This window comes from Neofelis nebulosa, chromosome 10 (genome assembly GCF_028018385.1).
Source record: "Neofelis nebulosa isolate mNeoNeb1 chromosome 10, mNeoNeb1.pri, whole genome shotgun sequence".
Lineage (NCBI taxonomy): Eukaryota > Metazoa > Chordata > Mammalia > Carnivora > Felidae > Neofelis > Neofelis nebulosa.
In genome coordinates this window covers 104,314,803-104,336,220 of record NC_080791.1, presented here as the reverse complement: position 1 = coordinate 104,336,220, position 21,418 = coordinate 104,314,803, and the positions used below count along the sequence as shown (strand labels likewise).

Here is a 21,418-nt window from a genome sequence, read left to right as displayed (position 1 = left end):
CCTTGACTCCAAACGTAGATGCTTAAATCTTGAATTCACTCTCAATCCTAATGGACGTCATGCTAATTATTTACTTTTAGTTTCTGGTTTTCTCCTGTCTAAACTTCTAATATTTATTCTGAGATTATCTACCAAAATGTGTTACCAATTTATCATTTGCCTTAAGGATCTGAGGTGGTTCCTTTCAGCAAATATTTGATGACCTCATGATATGGCAGGAAATACAACAGCTGACAAGAAAGACTTATCCTTACCTTTGAGGAACTTACAATCTGGCAGGGACAAGTATGCTAAACAAACACAGTTAAGAAATAATTCTGCAAGTAGAGAATTGCAATTCTCACAGGTGTTACAAAGGAAAGTACAGGGTGTCAAGAAAGTAGATAACAGGGGAAAATAACCTGGTCTGGGGGGGTGCAGATAGAACGTCCCGGAGGACGTGAAATGGCACCACTCCAAAGCAAGCCTTCAAGAGGAAAACCATATGTGCCAATGAGCCTTGAGGGGGGAAAGAAACTTGCACAAAAGAAGAATAAGAATGAGTGAGGCTGGAGCATAATGTACAAGATAATGAGGTAACGCTGGACACACAGGCAAGGATCAAAAGGTACAGGTCCTGAGCAATCACATTTAAAATATGGAGTCTTCTTGGGGAGCCTGGGTGGCTCAGTAGGTTGAATGTCCAATTTTGGTTCAGGTCATGATCCCACTGTTTGTGAGTTCAAGCCCCACATCGGGCTCTCTGCTGTCAGCACAGAGCCAGTTTGAATCCTCTGTCCCCCCCTTACTCTCTGCCCCTCCCTGGCTCACTCTCTCTCTCAAAAAAAAAAAAAATTAATACAATAAATAAGTAATAATAAGAAAAAATAAAATAAAATAAAATAAAATAAAATAAAATAAAATAAAATAAAATAAAATAAGGAGTCTTCTTCAAAGTGCAATGGAAGCCTTCAAGGTTTTGACCAAGAAGCAAATAATCATAAGCATGGTTTTGAAGATCACTGTAGGAGAAGAACTGAATACTCAGAGCCCCAAGAGTCACAGACATATTTTCAATTCTATGAGGATTTCAATAAATCATTAAAAACACTACCAACTACAACAGTGAAATACCTCTTGTGCAAGGAAAATGCAAACTGACATTTTTAGAGATTAAAAGTCTTAGAGCAGTCTATGTCAAACTCGGCTCCTTGAGAATTCCTTTTCTTTAAATAGGGTCTATGTATTAATCAAGTTTGAGAAATGCTGCTCTAGGAGTTGCGTGGAGAATGCTTTGGAAGGGGTCCAAGGGGCCAAGACAAAGATTTGGAAGTTATGATGGGGGTGCAGAACTCCTGGTAATGTAGACCAGAGTAGTAGCAGTAACTGCAGAAAAAAAAGCAGACTGGTTCCAGAAGGTAGAATGCTTGACACTGGTGATTACTTAGATCAGTGATGGAGGGAGACAGAGGTATCAGGACTGACAACCAGACTTCAGGTAGATACAACTGAAATGATGCTTATTAGTGAGATACTACAAGTTAAAAATTATGAACTGCCTATTATGGACCAGTTCCTACTCTAAACAATCTTGTGGTAACTCATCAAACTCTCACAGAAACTTAGGAGTTAAGAATTATTTGTATGTACATTTTACTAATAAACTGGGACTCAGGTGGAGTGACTTCCCTAAGATCACACAGCTATTAAATAGCAAAGAATCATCAATGAAGAAGCAAGTTAGCAACGGAAGGAAGAGCTTTGAATTTGGCATATGCTAATTTTGAGATTCCTATGAGACATCCAAGTAGGAATATAGAGGAAGCCATTGGCTATACACTGGGACTCAGAAGGAAATCTATGCTAGTAGTAAAAATGTGGGAAATGTTCGTATATTTGTAGGCTTCAAACTGGATTGGTGAACACCTAGACTGTGTAGCATGAGAAACAATAATAGTTTAATACAAAGTCCTGAAGACATACAACATCTAAAGTTAAAATATATGTATATTGGTAGTGAGGACAAAGGAGGAGTCAAAAAAGCTGGGGAAACTATCGGGGTGAAGGTTGATGGTACTGTCACAGAAGGGGAAAGTGTGTCTCAAACTGGAGAATTAACTACACTGAGTGCTCTTCAGAGTTCTGCTAGAAAAGACAACCCACAGAGTGGGAGAAGATATTTGCCAATCACGTATCCAATGAGAGACTTGGCTCTAGAATATATAAAGAACTCTTATAACTCAGCAATAGAAGAGAAATAAATAATAAATAATAGAGGAGAAATAAAAGAGAAATGACCCAATTTAAAGATGGGCAAAAGATCTTTTTGGAGTGATGAAAATGTGCCCTAACTAATTGCAGCAATGGTTGCACGTATCTGTGAATGCTCTTATCTGTGGACACACAAAAATCCATTGAACCAAAACCCACTGAAACCACGTTATCCAGCTAAATCGTATAGAATGTGAATTATACCTCACCAAAGCTGGTTCTTCAAAAGTGAAGGTGAAAACCAGGAGCTGTCCATTACATTTGGAAACAGCTGGTTGGCAATGTCACATGAGGAGTTTGATACAACGGTGGAAGGCAGAAGACAACTATAGAAGTTTAGAAAAGTCTGCCAGCCATTTGACTAGTGTAAGAGTTATTCCCCACCCTTTCTCTCTTCCGCTCTCAATCAGAGGACTGATCCCTGTAAACTTCGTCCCCAGACCCCTCTGTTAACTGGCTCCTATGGAAGAGTAATGGAAATAAGGCTGGATGGTGGGGATTTACAGCTGGTTCCATGGTCTGTAATCTAGCTTTCAGGGATGCCTGGGGATTTGACCCCTCGGTCAATTCTCCTAACATTAACTCGGAATTGTTATGAATTTACCTACAGCAGATGCAAAATAAATGACAATCTAGAGAAAGACTAGGCACTGTTTTGTTGCTGCTGTCCCAGAGGAGGAGGACTTTTCACATATACCTGAGGGGCTGTGTAACTAACTAGGTAGGTGTAAAAGGTGATGAGACCCAGCACTCTCAAGTGCAGAATGATGGGAACATCAGAAGCTGTGCCTGGGAGTCATAACATCTCTGTGTTGATACTGTGCACGCCCTGAATCCTTTCTTATGGCTAAGGAAACTTGATCCTGGTTGAAGTCTGTTGTGCCTCACGAGTTTGATTGTCAATTTACATTCAACCTCTCTGTTGCTGGAAGAACAGAGGAGACATTGCTGAGGCACTGACAGGAGACTGGAGGCTGGGAGAGGAGGAGGATGTAGGGTGTTTCTCCCCCTGAATCTCTTCTCCTGAGATATCTCCAGTGGTTCTACCTCCTGACAGGCAGCCCTCCTTTCCATGGGTCCATCACCTCTATTGGCCCTTCCACAGCTGGAATGGTGTCTCTCTGCAGTTGCTAAACTCTGACTTGCCCCATCTTCTCCTATCTCCTCTTTCGGCTCCCACAAACCTTAGAAACTAACCCCCCATATTAAATCAGTCTATTGAACTACCTGGTGTGTTTTCTGCTTTCCTAACTGGACCCTGACTGACACAATTCAAAGCAGGAGTGGTCTTACAAAATAAAGCCTTAAGTTAGAATTTTGGAATTGAATGCTCATTTATTTTGGTAGGACTGCAGTACCGCCTCGTTGTTAGTAGAAAATGACACATTAATAATCGGTGGCATATGGTGGCATTACATTGGTTTCCCTGTCATCTATTGTTTCTTAGGGTGATGGGCCCATTGAAGGCAAGATTTCTGGAGATCAGTCAGCTTCTGCAGTTGGCTGTGGTTGCAGTAATTATGATTAAAGGGAATATGTGCTAAGATGGCTGTTTCTATCATCATGGGTCAGCTTACAGGGATAAAATTATAAATCCAATATCTTCACCTCTCTGTTCAACTAATGGTCAGAAAACCAGACAGCTTCTATACAAGCCTGAATAGATGTAAATATTCCTTATGCCCACAGGCCAGGGGAATTGGAGAACTAAAGCTAAAATGTAATTGTACTGCTTGCAGAATCACAATGAAAGTTTAGCATATCACCCACCAAAATCCCTGTTGTAAAGATGTGGTCATTGACTAGCAAGGAGTGGGATTCTGAGAATCAAGATGAGCATTTTGAATATACTTCAAAGAATCTGAGAATCTTGGACCAATCACTTTGAAGCTGGTTTTTTTTGTTTTTTTTTTTTTGGTAGAATTAGCATTTCCTATCCTGACTGATCTTCCTTTGCTTGAAGATCCTGTATTAATCTAATTTGATGCAGTTTTCTTGCAAGGACATCCCTGTTCTCTTTAAAGCCTGGGCCTGTGATCACTCATTGCCTCAAGAACCATCACTATTATCAGATCCCAGTGTGACCCAAGAAGACAAGGGCAAAGTTAGACCCAACAGAGGATAGCTTAAACACAAAAATAATTACAAGACCTTCCTAATGTACATTTGCATAAACTTAAAAAACATGTGTGGGATTGGATTCTTGGTATATTAGACCAAAGAAAACAGAATATAATGTTGGATGATGCCAAACTTGTCAATATAGATGCTGTTACCAGAGACTATGAAATGTGCTAACTTGAACAACAGCAAGTGGCTCCAACATTTTTCTTGGTTGATCATATGAAACCTGGACTCAAAAGTGACCTACATGAAGGTCCAGAGAATACTTTCTCCACGATGAAATTAGGAAAACAATGAGTGAAAGACAATGGTTGGGAATAATAGAGATTTGGTCATTACAATGATCTCAGTCAGTATAAATGTCACCCTAAATTAGCCAGATTAGATAACAGTACTTAATCATCCAAGACAAGCTTGGAGCAATGACTGTAATTGACAACAGAATCAGCATAACAATAGGAATATTTTAGCCCACAGAGGTCTCTGACATCAGCTAAATGAATCATGAGGTACCTAAGCACGAAATAGGTGATCAGCTTACTAAAGTATTGCTTATACTATATAACTGGAAAAAATTCTAAGTATCACATATCAGTTATCTACTGCTGCAAAACTAACCACTCCAAACCTAGCAGCCTAACACATTTTCTCACAAATCTATGGGTGGGCAATTTGGGCTAGATTTAGCTAGATAGTCTAACAATCTTGGCCAGGGTCATTCACATTATTTTATTCACCTGGGGTTCAACCAATGCTAAGCGATCTAAAATCTCCTCACACAACATCAGGATGACAACTAGAATGCTTGTGTTCTCTGTGTGGCATTTCCAGAAGGCTAGCTCAGGTTCATACACACGATGGGTCTCAGGATTCAAACCACAGAATTCAATGTAAAAGCAATTTTCAAACTTCCTCTTACATCATATTTGCTAACTTCCTATTGACCCAAGTAAATCACATGACCAAGGCCAAATTCCAGACTAAAATTAAAGATATGTCCTGTATGGAGATATAAATTTAAAAAAACACTAGCATGTAGGTATCATTTAAAGTCTTGAGATTTGGGGCACCTAGGTGGCTCAGTCAGTTGAGCATCTGACTTTGTCTCAGGTCATGATCTCATGGCTCATGGGTTCAAGCCCTGCATCGGGCTCTGTGCTGACAGTTCAGAGCCTAGAGCCTGCTTTGGATTCGGTGTCTCCCTCTCTTTGCTCCTCCCCCACGCACACTCTGTCTCTCTCTTTCTCTCTCGGCTCTCAAAAATAAATAAACATTAAAAAAAATTTTTTTAATTAAGTCTTGAAACTTAATGCGATTACTAAAGGAGAAAGAAGAGTTTTAGAGATTGAATCTTCAAATATTACAACTTTTAGAAAACTTAGATGCATTAGGAGGAACCAGCAAGAGAGAACACCGAAAAGGATCGGTAGGACAGTAGAAAAAAGGAAAAAGAAATAAAAAAGAACAAAAAAACTTTCATGGGAGGATGCTGTTCCAGCCAAGTAAAGTAAGTAAGTAAGTAGAAAAGAGTTGTGAATGTCAGGCAAGATAAATGAGAATTTTAAAGCAACATTGAAAGCAGCAGTGTGCAAGTGACTAATGATCCTGATAAGATCAGTTTTAGTGGAGGGGTTCAGTTTCAGGCTTACAACTTCTACTTCCATTTTTATGTTTTAAGCCTTTGCCCCATCAAATCTAATCTCTCAGGAGAGCTAAATAAAACATAACTATGATGCTGTTCATTAGATCCCCAGAATTTACTCATCTTAGAGCTAAAATTTGTACCCTTTGACCAACATTTCCCCAGCTTCTCCAGCCTGTAGCCCCTGGCAACCACTATTCCAACATCTGCATCTATGAGTTTGACTTTTTTAAGATGCCACGTATAGGTGATATCATATGGTATTTGTCTGTCTCTAATTTATTTCATTTAGCGTAAAATCCTCAAGGTCCATCCATGTTGTTGCAAATAACAGGATTTCCTTCTTTCTCGTGGCTGAATAATTTTAGCCCACAGAGATCTCTGGCATCAGCTAAATGAATCATGAGGTACCTAGGCACAAAATAGGTGACCAGCTTACTAAAGTATTGCTCATAATATGTAACTGGAAAAAAATTCTCAATATCACTTATGTTGTCTACTGCTGCAAAATGAACCACTACAAAACTTAGCAGCTTAACACATTTTCGCACAAATCTATGGGTCAGCAAATGTGTCAGATTTAGCTAGATAGACTATCAATCTCGCACTGTACATACATACCACATTTTCTCCACCCATTCATCTGCTGACAAAACACTTAGATTGATTCCATATCTTGGCTATCATGAATAACGTTGCAAAGAATATGAGAGTGTAGCTATCTGAGATACTGATTTCACTCCTTCGGATAGATACCCAAGAGTGGGATGACTGGGTCATACGGTAGTTCCATTTTTAATTTTTGAGGCACTTCCATACTGTGTTCCATAATGACTGCACCAATTTACATTCCCACCAACATCGTGTAATGGTTCCCTTTTCTCCACACCAGTGCCAACACTCATTATCACTTTTTCATAACAACCATTCTAACAGGTGTGAGGTGATATCTCACTGTGGTTTTGATATGCATTTCCCTGGTGGTGCTAACCACCTTTCTATGGGCCTGTTGGTGATTGGTGTGTCTTCCACGGAAAAACGTCTATTCACGTCCTTTGCCTATTTTCCAATGGGCTTATTTGGGTTTTTTGCTATTGAGTTGTAGGATTTCCTTATATATTTTAGATATGAATACGTTGTTTGATATGTGGCATCTGATAAATATTTTTCTTCCATTTTATAGGTTGCTTCTTCATTCAGTTTAGTGTTTCTTTGCTATGCAAAAGCTTTCCAGTTTTAAGTAGCCTCACTTGTTTATTTTTGATTTTGTTGTTTGTGCTTTTGGTGTCCTATCCAAAAAAATCCTTGCGAAGACCAATGTCAAGGAGCTTCTTTGCTAAGTTTTCCTTCCACAGGTCTGTTAGGCCTATTTATTAGTTTTCTTCAGTGATTTCATGTTTATCTGCTTCTTGTGGTCTGTATGGCCTTACGTTTGTGTCTGTGTGTTTGAAGGAGCAAACACTCTCCATCTTTATAAACTGTTTTTGACAGGTAAAGACCTTCTCCTGTCAGCCGCCTGGACTGATGGGATTACCTCTGGGATCATAGTCATGCAGGGTTGGAACTGGATCATCTGGCTGCTGCTGGGTCCCCAGCTGGGTCTGCAAACAGCAAGCCTGTTATCAGGTGCATGACGGTCCTGGCTCCTGCTGGGTCATAGTACAGGTCCCTGCATAGGCAGGACTGTCCCTGAACCACAGCTGAGAGTAGATGGAGCCAGGTCACAGGGTCACTTCAGGATCCATAGTTGGATCAAAGTCAGACAGCCTATCTCCTAGGCACTGATAGATGGGTCTCCTGCTAGGTCCCTGGGTGGGCAAGACTGCTCCCAGATCATAACTGATGTTGGAGCCAGGTCACAGCTACTTCAGGGTCCATAGCCCTAAACAAAGTCAGCAGGCTTATCACCAAAGGCTCAGATGGGCATGACTCCTCCTGGGTCCCTTGGCTGATGGTACTATTTGCAGGACCAATGCCAAACAGGGCTGTAGACAAGTCCGCAAGGGGACAAGGCTGTTTTCTGGCCTGTATCCAGGACCATGGACAGTGAGCATGGCTTCTCAGGGTGCAACAGGGAAAAAGGCCAGAAAGAAAAATGAGAGTTGGCAAAGTCTGTGCTTTAGCTTGTGTGGATACAGTCTTTCTTCTTTGTTGTGCCTTTTCAATAAGCTCTCCTCGGTGGCTCCACTGAGGTTTCACAACCTCTTGCTTGGAACCCAAAGCTCCCACATAAAAAAACTTTTGTCCACAGATGGCTATTAAAATTGCTGCTGTGGGGGGATATGAGTAGGGGGCCTCTTATTCTGCCATCTTGCTGACCCAGAGCAAACATTTTAAGGACAAACTGATTGTATTCTCTGATAGTTCTTGGAAGAACTCATAGACAACACTTCTTACATGTAACTTGTAGCATCTTTCCTGGCATAGCAAAAATCCACATTTCATGTATATCTCTGTGGTTTTCCTCCTGGGCTATGAAACTCTCAGAGCACCTACTTAGAAGAAAACTGTACATCAAAAAGTACTATCCCAAAGATCCTCGGGTACAAGGCTCCACCATCTTGTCTGATCCAATTTCAGAGTTACAACTTCTCTCATTTTTACACATTTCAAGCTCTTGCCCCATCAAATCTACTGTCTCAAGAGATATAAACAAAACACCACCAACTTGGAATGGAAAAGAGGAAAATACTCGCTTAATTTATTCTTTGTGTGTGTGTGTGTGTGTGTGTGTGTTTATTTTTGAGAGAAAGAGAGAGAGGGGGGCAGAGAGAGAAGGAGACACAGAATCCAAAGCAGGCTCCAGGCTTTGAGCTGTCAGCACAGAGTCCAACGAGGGGCTCAAACTCACAAACCATGAGACCATGACCTGATCCAAAGTCAGATGCTTAACTGACTGAGCCACCCAGGCTCCCCTCACTTAATTTATTTTCATTGGGCTGAAGACAAGCAAGGAATGTGAATCCCAAAGTTTAGGATAGGATACAAAGAAAAATTATTTCCTCGTCCTCCCTGAACATACCTTTCAAGACTTCTTCCTGGTTTATCACAATTCTTGGACAAACACACTTGACCACACCCCCTGACATTGTTCAACATTGCTCAATGTTTGCTTAATGAAAGAGGCTGAGGCAAGCTAAAGGAGGAGCTCTGATTACCCTCTGCCCATCACCCAATAAATAGTCAGACAAGCCCTCGCCATTCCAGAACACTGTTGGAGAGATGAGACAATCCCACCAGCTGCCCCTACTGGGGCTCCTATTGTTTTCTCTTATTCCAAGACAACTATGTGAGATCTGTGGTGAGTATGCTTTGAGCTAAAATTACTCCTAGTGTGATAGTCTTCTAAAGACTAGTGGCAGGGCACTTGTGTAGAGTGACCTATTCCAGTTCTATATGGGGTTGGATTTTATGAGTAATATAAAATGTGGCAAGACATGGTGAGGAAAGTTCCACAATGTATGTTGTTTTAAGAGAGGTTGTAGATTCAGTGCTAACTTGCCTAACTATTCTTCCTAGATTCAGATTTTCTCCACCACAGCAACCCTACTAAGTAACTATGTATTCTTGTTCATTTTCAATGATATAATATTCCCGATCCCAGAAACTTTTCAAGATCATATAAAGTATCTTTTGAATTTGAGGCACAATCTTTTTTTATTTTTTTTGGAAGTTCAACTTATGGGTTTAGGGTTAACCCTTTGCAACTACACAGAAAAAAAAAATAATGTTAATAATCCCTTTCAAATAATGAAGACTTCCCTCTTGTCACTATTGAGTTCAGATTTTCCAAGCTACACATCTTCTCCCCTCCAACTCTTCCTCCCAGGAGATGAGTACAAGCCCATCATCTCTCCTCTGGGTATAGGATCTGGAGATTGTGTGATCCTATTAAAAAATACTAAGTAAGAGAAAGAAAAACTGGTCAGGTGTAGTCTGACCACTTACTAGCTGAATGATCCAATGTTTCTGACATTTTTTTTTAGCTTTATCCATAAATTGAGGATAACTGGGGGAAGGTGTTGAAGGAAGTGATGTCACGAAGTCTGGTATAGCTCTCAGGGGCATGATTTCTTTTTTGTAAGTCTTTTCCCTGGAATGGAGCTTAAACCTAGTCCAAAGATGAGTAGGTAGTGCTGTCTGTGGGTACATCTTCCTGGTGTTCTGTAGCCTACAAGAAGAGAACATCACCACAGCAGAGCCTTGTGTTCACACAAGCTAAAGCACAAAATCTGCCACTTCTAAGTTTTCTTCCTAGCCTGTCATTTCCTCTGCTGTATCCTAAGAATTGGGGGTCTCTGTGGAGGCTTTGAAGTTCAATTCATTGTACAAAATGATTGACTCTGTCTTTAGTGTCAAGGAAACTGATGAGTTGTTGACCAGGAACTGAAAAGTCCATTTCAGTGCCAGAAAATCTGCTGACCTAGATGCTTCCACAATATCTCAAACACGATTCAACAATTGTCCAATTGTTCTTGTAACAAACCATGACCTTTCTGTAACCAGTGATTCAGATCTCCACAACTCTCTTTTAAAGAGAAAAATGGTGAAGGGGTGCCTGGCTGGCTCAGTCAGAAAAGCATGGGACTCTTGATCTCCAGGTCATGATTCTGAGCCTCACGTTAGGCATAGAGAACTCACGTTTCCTTGATTCTCTAAACATAATGATAGCAGCTCCAGTTGAGCTAAAAGTTATAGTATGTATGGTATTTTGCAGTTTTTACATGATTTGTTGTCCAATATCTATAAAACAGATGTTAATATCCACAATTTTAAAACAAGGAAACTGAAGGTCAGGAAAGTTACATAAGTCACTTGGAAAGATGGAAAAGGGAAAGAACCGAATCAAGCAAGTAGAAAGGACTACAGACTGGGAGTCAGAAGATGCATATTCTAGTCTCCATTAAGCCTTCAATTACCAATGTTTCTTTAAGGACACATTGGCTAGACCTCATCTTCAAAATCAGGGAATGATACTAGATCTCCCAGGAAGGACTGATATTCTGCCAGCACACAACAGTAAGGCTGAAACAGTTGTTAAAACATTGAAACACTTCCATGCTGGTTGGTAAAGGAGTATAACCTGATGTAGCAGAGGCTCCAGACTCACCTTTGTACCTGTTCCAGTCACATAGCTAGAGACCACTGGACAGTTCCCTCTGTGCCATATCTGTTACTAAATATTTTAATGCCAACCCTGATCCTAGGGCTCTTGTTCCTTAATGTTTTCTTAATGTGTATTTCCTATTTCTTCCCTCCCCTGCCACAGAGGTAAGCAAAAACAACTATACTGATCTAAACCCTCTGATAAACACAATGATCAATTCAAAATATACCAAAGGAATCCAAGCTGCCAATGTCCTGTTGTCCCTCAGACTTGGTGGGATCCTGAACCAATGCCAAGAACAACAGCTGATCCAACAAGTCAAACTCACTGTGTATTATAAAGGTGAGTGCCTATAGTCTCCAGAAGATTTAGAACACTAACTTATCCATAAAGGTTATCTCTAGCAAGAGATATTTGGAAAATATTGTGTGTCCAAAGTATACTTGCTACATATATTCCAGCTGTAGAAAATTTGAGGGGACATAAAAGTACCTCAAAACATCAATCCTCTGCCACTTTCTCTATAGCTAGACCTTACTTCTTTGGGTCCTGAAAAATATTTTCTTTCAAAAGGCCGCAAGGAAAAGCAAAAGAAATTATATACTCCTATCTGCTAATATTATATACTCCTATCTGCTAAATTATATACTCCTATCTCCCCCTACACATCTCACAATATTATTATAAGAATTATGAGAAGCCTGAGAATTTTCATACTCTATGAAGCAGAACATCCAAGTCAATTATTACTATCATGGAAAGATGGCACCCACAAAGAGAGTAAACCCCAAGGTTTCATTATCTATTTTTTTCTTTTAAATTTTACAAGGATTATATGATTCCCAAAACCTCCCATGATTTCATGGGAAAGACGAGAATCTAGCTTGCATTTATACAGCACTGCTGGAAAAGGCTCTGCTTTGGGAATAAAGAAGAGAACGGTCAAATATTGGTATAGTGTGGGGAAAATGAAAGAACTGACAGGCAATGTAAATTACAAGAAAGACAGGAGGCCAGAAAAAATCACAAGCATGTACCTTGTTCAACTTGAATACTTCTCTTTTCAGATTCAACTTTAACCTCGGGACAGCTTGCCTTGGCTATACTGGCTTTGGGAGCATGCAAAATGCCTGATGAAACATCTATATGTTATCCTAAACTGGTCAAAAAACTTAGAAATAAATTCAAAGCAGAAATTAAAAATATGGGTGAGAATCAAATGTTCAGAGGCCCTGGACAACCTTGTCTTCTCTTCCACTGGTTCAGAACTGAAGGAAGTTTCCCTTCAGTCTTTCCTTCTCTTCATTCTATTCATCCACATATCTTTGCAGATCACTTTCTCTTCTTCTCTCTTCCAACAGGCATCTTGAATTTTCTTTTCAAATAGACGCAACTGAACATTGACTCTACATCCACCTTACATATGATGATGAACACACGCCTACACAAACACACACACAAATTATAGGACACTGTTCTCTTGTCCTCGAGAAGCTTGTCTTTAGACAAATAATGAAACACACCAGAAATAGCTGAGCAACACAAGACGCTAATGACTGTCATAAGCACCAAAGCATACAATACTAGTACAAGAGCTAAAGGATGGCCACAAGCATTTTATCACCTGGAAAAGTAGGCTGACCATGACAACTGTTAGTGAGGTGCGTTGTTTTTATTTCAACACCCACCCAATATTTATCCTATTTTTCATTAGGCCTCTCTGATCCCATCTTCTTTTGAGATGGTCTCTATTTCTACTTGTAGTTTGAATACATACCATTGAAAGTGCAAGAGGCTTAGTGGCGGGAAATTTGTGTTCCAGTCCCAGCTCTGTAAACACCTGAATGTCAGGATAGTACGTTTATCATGTTAGCACTGAGTCTCCTCAGTTTTGAAATGAAAAGAGTTGAGTTGAATTTGGTAGCTCTTAGCAGCCTTTACATTTCTCAGGTTTGTTGATTTTACCAGTGATTTCCCCCTTCTATTACTCACCTCTCCTTAAATGTAAAGAAATTCTAATGAAGCAAGTAGGAACGGCTGTAAAACTTATGCCTCCAGTATTATATCCATGAGTAAGGTATTTCTTTCCTCTCTGACAGGGAAACACAATGGTAATCCACTGACTAACTACTATCAGCTCAGCCTGGATGTTTTGGCCTTATGTCTGTTCAGGGGAAAATTTTCAATCACCAAAGTTGCTAAAATCTTCGAACCTGAAAATAAAAATTTCTATTTTAAGGGACAGTTCTCAGTAGGTGAGTCATTAAACCCAATTCCTTTGGCATATCGGACACCAGTAAGTCTTTCCCTTTGAGTTTTTGTACCAGTAAGCACTTGGACTTTTTAAAAAAATCCTCTTTATGCTAGTGTCCAGGGAAAAGAATTTTCTTTTTGAGAAGAATGGATATTGGGGAGCATTTAAGCATCTTTCTAGATGTGTAGCAATCCAGTAGAAAGATCTGGTTCTTACCCTACCTCTTCTTTGAGTTATATGACCAATGGATGTTAACTCTTGACTTGAATTTTCCCATCTGTATAATAAGGATAGATTGCAAGAATCCTCATATAAGACATTTTAGGAAGTATAAGTGTTAGAGAAAAGAAACAGTGGAAGTCAGTTATCTTAACTTTGCCTCTTTCTCTAATTTATTGGCACCATTTGGATGTGTGGGCTTACTTGGACAACACGACCTCTCCAGTGACAAGGCCCAATACTTTGATCAATAAAGTCTGTATCCCCAAAGGATAAGGACCAGAAATCTCCTGGGTCAGCTTACACATCCAAAACAAAGCCCCCTATAGACAGCTAGTATTGTTGCCCAGCCCCTATGGATCCAGATACACACATTTATCTTTCTCCAATGGGCCCGAAGAAAATCACAACTCAGTATCTTTGGATAATAAGGAGAATATGAGATTTCTCATACCATTTCTATGGGAGAGAGAAGGTACCACATCTAAAGAACGCAAGGAGAACTAAGTAATGAGACAGAAAAAGACCTTATCCTCCCTTCTTCCAGTCTCTTGTCTCATCCTCCCCGTTAAGAAGGTTTATTGGAAAACAATTCTCTTAAGTGCTATTTCTTAATCAACCCAATGGAAACACTGGAAAATTGCAAAGATATATTTTACTTGGTGTATCATCCTGAATTCTCTCTATTCCTTTGCCAATATGGCTGAGAGATGAAAAAAATGAGAACAGCCAAGATGTAGAAGTGGAAGACTGTTCATGTGGATGCATCTGCAAATCCATATGTGTTTCTCTGACCAACAGGTGAGCTATTGAGTACAAGGTACAAGGGATCTTGAAATATTTGAGTGGTTAGTACTGGAGAGATGATTGCCATATCCCGAAATCCTTCTCTCCTATCATCAACTAGTGTGACCCATCCTCCCAGTTTCCCCAGATCTGTCCCTCTTTTAGCAATGAAAATCCTACATATCAGGAGATCCCTCAGTCCAAGGCAAACTGGGATGGTTGGTCACCCTATCACCAATGTGTTGTTTCCTGGCAGATACTGGTGCAATGGCCGTCCTGGCTCTGACCTGTGTGAAGAATATAACAAATGGGAAGAAAAAAACAGATATGGAGAACTTAAATAATATCAATAATCATATAAAGTCACTGATAAAGAAGATTCTTTCTCAGAAAAAAGAAAATGGTCTCCTTGGAAACATATATAGTACAGGAGAAGCTATGCAGGTAAGTCAGAGGATAAAACAGGAGACAGAGAAGGGAGTCATGAAAGAAAGAATAGCTGTATACTTTCTTATCAGCCTAAGATATTACCCATTCTCTTTCCTATACTAACTGATTTTAAGTGATTCCTCTCCCCTGATGGAAATGTATTCTCCTCACCTTCATTCCTTACCTTTCACACTCCAATGTTTCCATGAAGCTTTTCCTGACAACAATTTTTTTTAAGAAATTCTAGAGTCTACTACAACCTGTCATGTTGTTCTGGCAAATGTAATTTCACACTTTACCATAAACCATTGTTTTGCATTTGCATCTTACCTCCCAAATTAGACTATTGTTTTCCAAGTAATAAAAGGCAGTGGTAGTAATGGCAGCTAGTATTTGTTGACACAGTCATTAATGAACACAACAATCCACGGAGGAAAGAATTATCACCTCCATTTCCTAGAATATGACCATGAGTCATGGAGTATCACTAACTTGCCTAACATTACAAAGCCAAAAAGTGATTCAGATGGGGATGGAAACTGTTGGTTTCAAAATTCACACTCAGCACCTACACTGTCCCATATATGTTCCTTGAAGTCTGGGGCTTTATTCCTGCATCACTTACTGATTTCCTCAACTCTAAGGGGTAGATACAAGAAGAGAGAAAAAAAAAGATTTACAGAAAAAAAATTCACTGAGTCTTTACTCTGAATCGGAGTCTTCCAGGCCACTCCAGGAGGAGAGGGCTTTCCAAGGGACAGAGGACAGCAAGGGCACAGACCTCAGGCATGAAAGAACATAACACATTTGAGGAAGATCAAGGTGTTCAACGTGACCAGCAAGGTCCTCAGGAAAAATTACAAGATGAAGCTAGGGACATAACAGGGATCCAATCACACAGGTTGTTTTGACTATTGTTGCTGTTGATGCTGTTGCTTGCCTTGCTGAGTTTGGACCTAATAAAACAGTGGTTTCCCATCCTGGCTGCAAATTTGAATCACCCGAAGGAGGTTTGAGAAAACATTAATGTGTAGGCTCCACACCGGCCAGTTAATATAGAAACTTAGAGGTGGAGCATGGGCCTTGGTCTTGTTTTCAAACCCTCCAGGTGATGTTCACTCACAGCAGAATTGAGAGCTACTTGCCTATAAGTTTTTAAGAGGAAATGAAATATGATCCCTTTTTAAAAATATTCCACAAAGGCTTCTTGACTTCTTGGTTAAAGTTTCCCTGAGAAACTACAGAGCCACATCTGTAGGTCCAGCCCAAGTAAGCCCTTGTCTTACTCCTCGGATACCCTCCTAACTTTTCCTACCCCATCATTCTGTCCCCTCAACCCAGTTCACATCTGCCACTTCGAGAGTTTCTATTCAAGGACCTATCAGACTCCCCACTGCCAAGCAAAGAATATCAGACACCTCACCCAGAAACTCAAGGGTCTACCAATATGGCCCAACCTCCTTCTCCAGCCTGTTCTTCCACTATCACCCTGAGTCTCCCCAGTGCCCTCCCAGGCCAAGAGGAATCCTCTGGGGATTTTGCCAAAATGTAGAGAGTCTCATCACAGGCAGGCCAAACGCTGGCTGCACCTACTTTAGCATCCTTGATAATGCTGACCCTCTGGGAATAGTGCTCCCCTGTTTATGGCACCTAATGAAATGTTGTCATATTGTCAAGACCTACCTCAAGGACCACCTTCTGCACCAAGCCTTTACAAAGTGTCACTAAATGTTTATGTGCTCTTCCTCTTCTGAAAGGCCATGGCGTTGGATGCTTCTCCTAAGGCATTCATCTTAGGGGCTCCTTTATGATTATCTGTCTGTTAACAACGTTTATCAATTGCCTCCTATGTGGCTGGTATTGTTCCAGTGCTGGGGCTACAAGAGTGAATAGGGTAGAGAAAGTCTGTTCTCATGGATGCTCTTATCAGTTGTATTGTTAATCGACTCCCCACCTCTCACCCACCCCCAAACTCTTTATAAACTTCTTGGTGAATGGGGCACCTAGGTTGCTTAGACAGTTAAGCATCCAACTCTTGATTTCGGCTCAGGTCATGATCTCATGGTCATGGTATGGAGCCCCACATCAGGGTCCACACTGTGTATGGATCCTGCTTAAGATTTTCCTCTCTCTCTCTCTCTCTCTCTCTCAAAAAATAAATAAATAAATGTTTTGGTGGCAGTAAAGGTATCCTAGTTATCCAAGGTGCTTCCTATATGGTCAATGTCCAATAAATATTTACCGCATTGGTTAGATGTAAGCTTTCCCCTTATTTGATGTTTCTCTCACTCATTCTTATTCTCCCTCATCTTCTCTCATGCATTAGGCTCTCTTTGTCTCATCAGACTATTACAATGAAAGTAAATGGGATTGCCAACAAACTCTGGACACAGTGATCATGGAAATTCATAAAGGAGCGTTCCGTATTCCAACTGCTGCAGCTCAAATCTTACCCGCCCTGATGGGAAAGACCTACCTGAATGTTAACAAAGACTCTCCTTGTGTCTATGGCCCAGGTAGAGCACTAAAGAGCATGATACCCTAAGATGTGAGTCTAAGGTGTTCTTAGGGACCAAGTGTGACCAGATAAATCTTTAAAGCCTAACAGTTCCCACATAGAACTCAGTCCTCTATATGTCACCAGTGATTATAACCACCTGAGGACTTGTTCTTAATGTGGTACCAGGTGTTGTTCTTGGTTCAAACATTGATAAACAAGGCAGACTTGATTAAGTGATGTCTGCCTCCAAAGGGATGTTTTCTGATGGGTGGATAGAGAGATGTTCTGAGCGTTATTCCCATTCTAAACCAATTATGGTGAGTCTGACTCTCCATTATGTACAAGGAGGGATACTTCAGGGAACTCCTACGTTCTGTGGGAGGAAGATGGCAATCTTATAAGGAAATTACAGTCATTTATTCAAACGACTGATTTTTCAACAAGGTATGAAAGAAGACTTTGCTTTTGTCTCTGTTATCTCTGTATCTTTTCTTTTATCTCTGTTCATTCCTGGTTCAGCCACTTATAGGTTTAGGGACCTCAGACAAAATGTTTAATCTCTAACTTCAGTGTACTAATATTAAAAAAATACAAATGATAATAGTATCTAATGTGGGTTTTTGTCTAAGGACTGAATGAGATAATCCATGTATGATGGTTAGTACAGTGCCTGGCACTTAATAGGTTTCCAATAAATGTTAAGAAATAAAAAGGCACCCCCAAAAAGGAAGCATTATTGTATTCTGTACCAAAGCAAAAACAAAATCAGGAGCCTCCGTGAGAAACAGAAGCAAGTGAATTGCTCAAATTGCTGGGAATGGAGCTGCACACACGTATTTACAAGCTGGTGACTATCTTGTTTAGTCACCGAGAGATCTGCCCTTTGCTGATTCTGGCTCCTTGTAGCAAATCCTACTCTGCATAAAAGGAAGGAGACTGGGACTCAGGTCGGATGGGCATGTAAACGCTAACATCATTTTTATTATTCTGAATAGTAATTCTTCTCTGCTTTTCTGTCTCTGCCAGGTGACTTCAACATCTCCACTGTGGAGCCTATAACAGTGACACCTCCTCTCTCACCCTCACAAATCCAAGTGAATTATTCTGTGGTAATAATCAAGGAAACACATTCCACCACGGTCTCTGTAGCAAATGGCTCTGTCTTCCTAGATGTGATGGAAGCAGCTCAGAAAAAAAATGCAACTCTATTTAGGTATGTCTGTATGTAACCTAAGGTGATGGTATTTGGTGATTTTAAGGCACAGTAAGAATATATAAGCACCTGAATACAAAGTATGTTTGAAACTCTTCTTCACTGGTAACTTTGCTGTCCATCTACATCTCATGGCAAGAATTTAAAAAAGGTAAGACTTTTCATCTTCTATCACCCAGTAGGTATTAAATTAATGTTCACCTAATGGGTAAGTCCCAGGGATCTCTCTTCTGTCAGAAAAATTCTTTCAATAAGTAGAACTTTGTTAGTCACTTTGTTTTAGAGCATGGTTCATTATTTTTGAATCACTGACCTCTTTGAAAATCAGATGAGGGGCACCTGGGTGGCTCAGTCAGTTAAGGGTTCAACTCTTGATTTTGGCTCATGGTTCGGGAGGTTGAGCCCTGTAACTGGCTCTGTGCTGAGAGCACAGAGCCTTCTTGGGATTCTCTCAACCTCTCTCTCTGCCCCTCCCCCACGCAGGTGCACATCCTTGCTCTCTCTCTCTCCCTCAAAATAAATAAATAAGCTTAAAAAGCAAAAGAAAAGCAGATGATTGCAATGGATGCTCATACCAGACACGTGAACACACACACAAAACGTGTCCTTTAAATCAGAGGTTTCACAAATGCCCTGAAGCCTCTCCATGCTCCCCCACTTTCAGATTCATGGACCCCTAGATTAGGGTTCTATGGCCCACAGAGGTCAAATATTAAAATTACAATATTGATTTTGCCTCTGAAAGATATGGTTCCTCTGACTCCCTAAATCTAATTGACAAGTATTTACTGGGTCTAGTAACAAGATGTAAGATGCCAAAATGTAAGAGAAAATTATATATGCATATATGTATACATATATATACACATATACACCACATGTACACATATGTGTGTACATATATACACATATATATGTAATATGTAATGTAAATAAATTCTATAAAGGTTGCTTTCAAGGGCTCGCAGAAAGGCAGAGAAGTGTGACCAGGGAATGTGAAACAGACACTGGTCATGTCACTGTATAATAAATACAACATGAAATATTAAATTATTCTTTCCTGTTCTTCTTCCCTAAAAGAAAGCCCACTAGCTTATGGTGCCTCTAGGACATAAGGTGAACATTTTCTTCTGCACTTTAGTATCTTCAACTGTTACTATCTTGGGTCAGAAGACTAGTAGTTGTTGACTGCAGTGTCTCCTATGAAATGATGCAGGGGCAGAAACAGGGCATCATTCCTGTATGATTTAGCATAGATTATGGAGTCCCTGCAGCAGAATCATCTATAGTGTTTATGAAACATGCAGATTTCTAGTCCCCACCCAGACCTACAGAATCAAAGTATCTGAGGACAGGGACAGGAAATCTGCCTTTTTGGATAATAGCTTCAAGTAATTCTTGGGTACACTGAAGTTTGAGAAATGCCCATGGAAGGTTGCCTTTAAAAATTCTAAGTTCCCATAACCCATTTACTGTCCCCACAGTTTCACAGTGGAGGAGAGATCATGGGGCCCCTACATCACCTCTGTTCAGGGCTTAACAGCCAACAATAACAAGAGAACCTTCTGGGAGCTCCTGAATAATGGCCAACCGCTGGATCAAGGTAAGAGAGGGACAGATGTGAGTGACCATGCCCAAAGCATTCAGATGTGAGGGTGCAACCTTTTGTGGTGAGTGTGCTGAGGCACTGGGAAAGTGAGATCCATTATTTGATGATTTTGTGGTTAAATCACTTAACCCACTTCTCATTCTTCCTTTTCAGGAGTTGGTAGTTACATTGTGCATGAGGGAGATAATTTGGAGGTTCGTTGGAGCACATATTAATAAATTCAAACCTTCCTCAGCTGGATCTCATCCCTTTGCAATGGAATGGCAGGTGGAAAGTGGCTTCATACCTTCCTTTTCCTTTCTCTCAATTTCAGTAGGAGACCCAATAACCCCCCCTTCTCTGCGTGTTCAATAAAAGGTCAACAGCTACACAAAAAGAGCATCCTCTAACCATTTCATTTTAAAAGGGCATTATTGATGGAGGGAAGACCACTGCAAGAAGAAGGAAGGGAAGAGAGACTAGACCAGTGTCTAAGCTGAGCTCTACTCAAGGTTCTACTGCTAACTGTGTGGATGACCTTGGGCAACAGGTAGGAATGGAGATAAGGTTCTAGATCCAATGTTGAAGCAGCAGCAGATGAGATCAAGTAGGCCCAGAAGTAAGGGATGAACCAAGTGGACATTGACCTCACAGAGGCAGTGGGTAGGGAGAAAAATATTGCTCTGGAGAAAAATAGAAACGTGAGTCTTAGAGATAAAAGGTCAGTCCATAAAGCCCGAGGAATAATATCATCCCCTCACCCAGCTGTGTCCCTTGGATCCCATTTGTTCTTCTCCCACATTTATTTATCTTTTACTTCCCCATAAAAAGCATCCTGATATTCATATCATCAAAATACATGTGCAGAAAAAAATCACCTTTGGTGTCCATTTCAGCAGAATGCACATTTGAAAAATATATATTAAATCACATCTCAGAAGCATGAACTGAGTTGTACTTTATAACTGAGTGCTTGAGCTACATGCACATACAGTCAGGAGCAAGACAAGCCTTTAAGGGGCGCCTGGGTGGCGTAGTCGGTTAAGCGTCCGACTTCAGCCAGGTCACGATCTCGCGGTCCGTGAGTTCGAGCCCCGCGTCAGGCTCTGGGCTGACGGCTCGGAGCCTGGAGCCTGTTTCCGATTCTGTGTCTCCCTCTCTCTCTGCCCCTCCCCCGTTCATGCTCTGTCTCTCTCTGTCCCAAAAATAAATAAAAAACGTTGAAAAAAAATTAAAAAAAAAAAAAAAAAGACAAGCCTTTAAGATGCCAAAGGGCAAATAGTTCTTCAGATAAAGCATAAAATAA

The 21,418-nt window shown here is 40.5% G+C and overlaps 1 protein-coding gene across 1 annotated transcript; it reads left to right on the top strand.

Annotated features, from left to right (window-relative positions):
- Positions 1-9,162: 9,162 nt before the first annotated feature.
- Positions 9,163-20,509, top strand: TCN1 (transcobalamin 1). The gene is made up of 9 exons (XM_058689121.1): positions 9,163-9,317; positions 11,286-11,465; positions 12,191-12,331; positions 13,223-13,378; positions 14,639-14,826; positions 17,138-17,327; positions 18,338-18,524; positions 20,009-20,127; positions 20,287-20,509. The coding sequence occupies exons 1-9, from the start codon at positions 9,239-9,241 to the stop codon at positions 20,346-20,348; spliced, it is 1,302 nt and encodes a 433-aa protein (XP_058545104.1). The 5' UTR covers positions 9,163-9,238; the 3' UTR covers positions 20,349-20,509.
- The last annotated feature ends 909 nt before the right edge of the window (positions 20,510-21,418 follow it).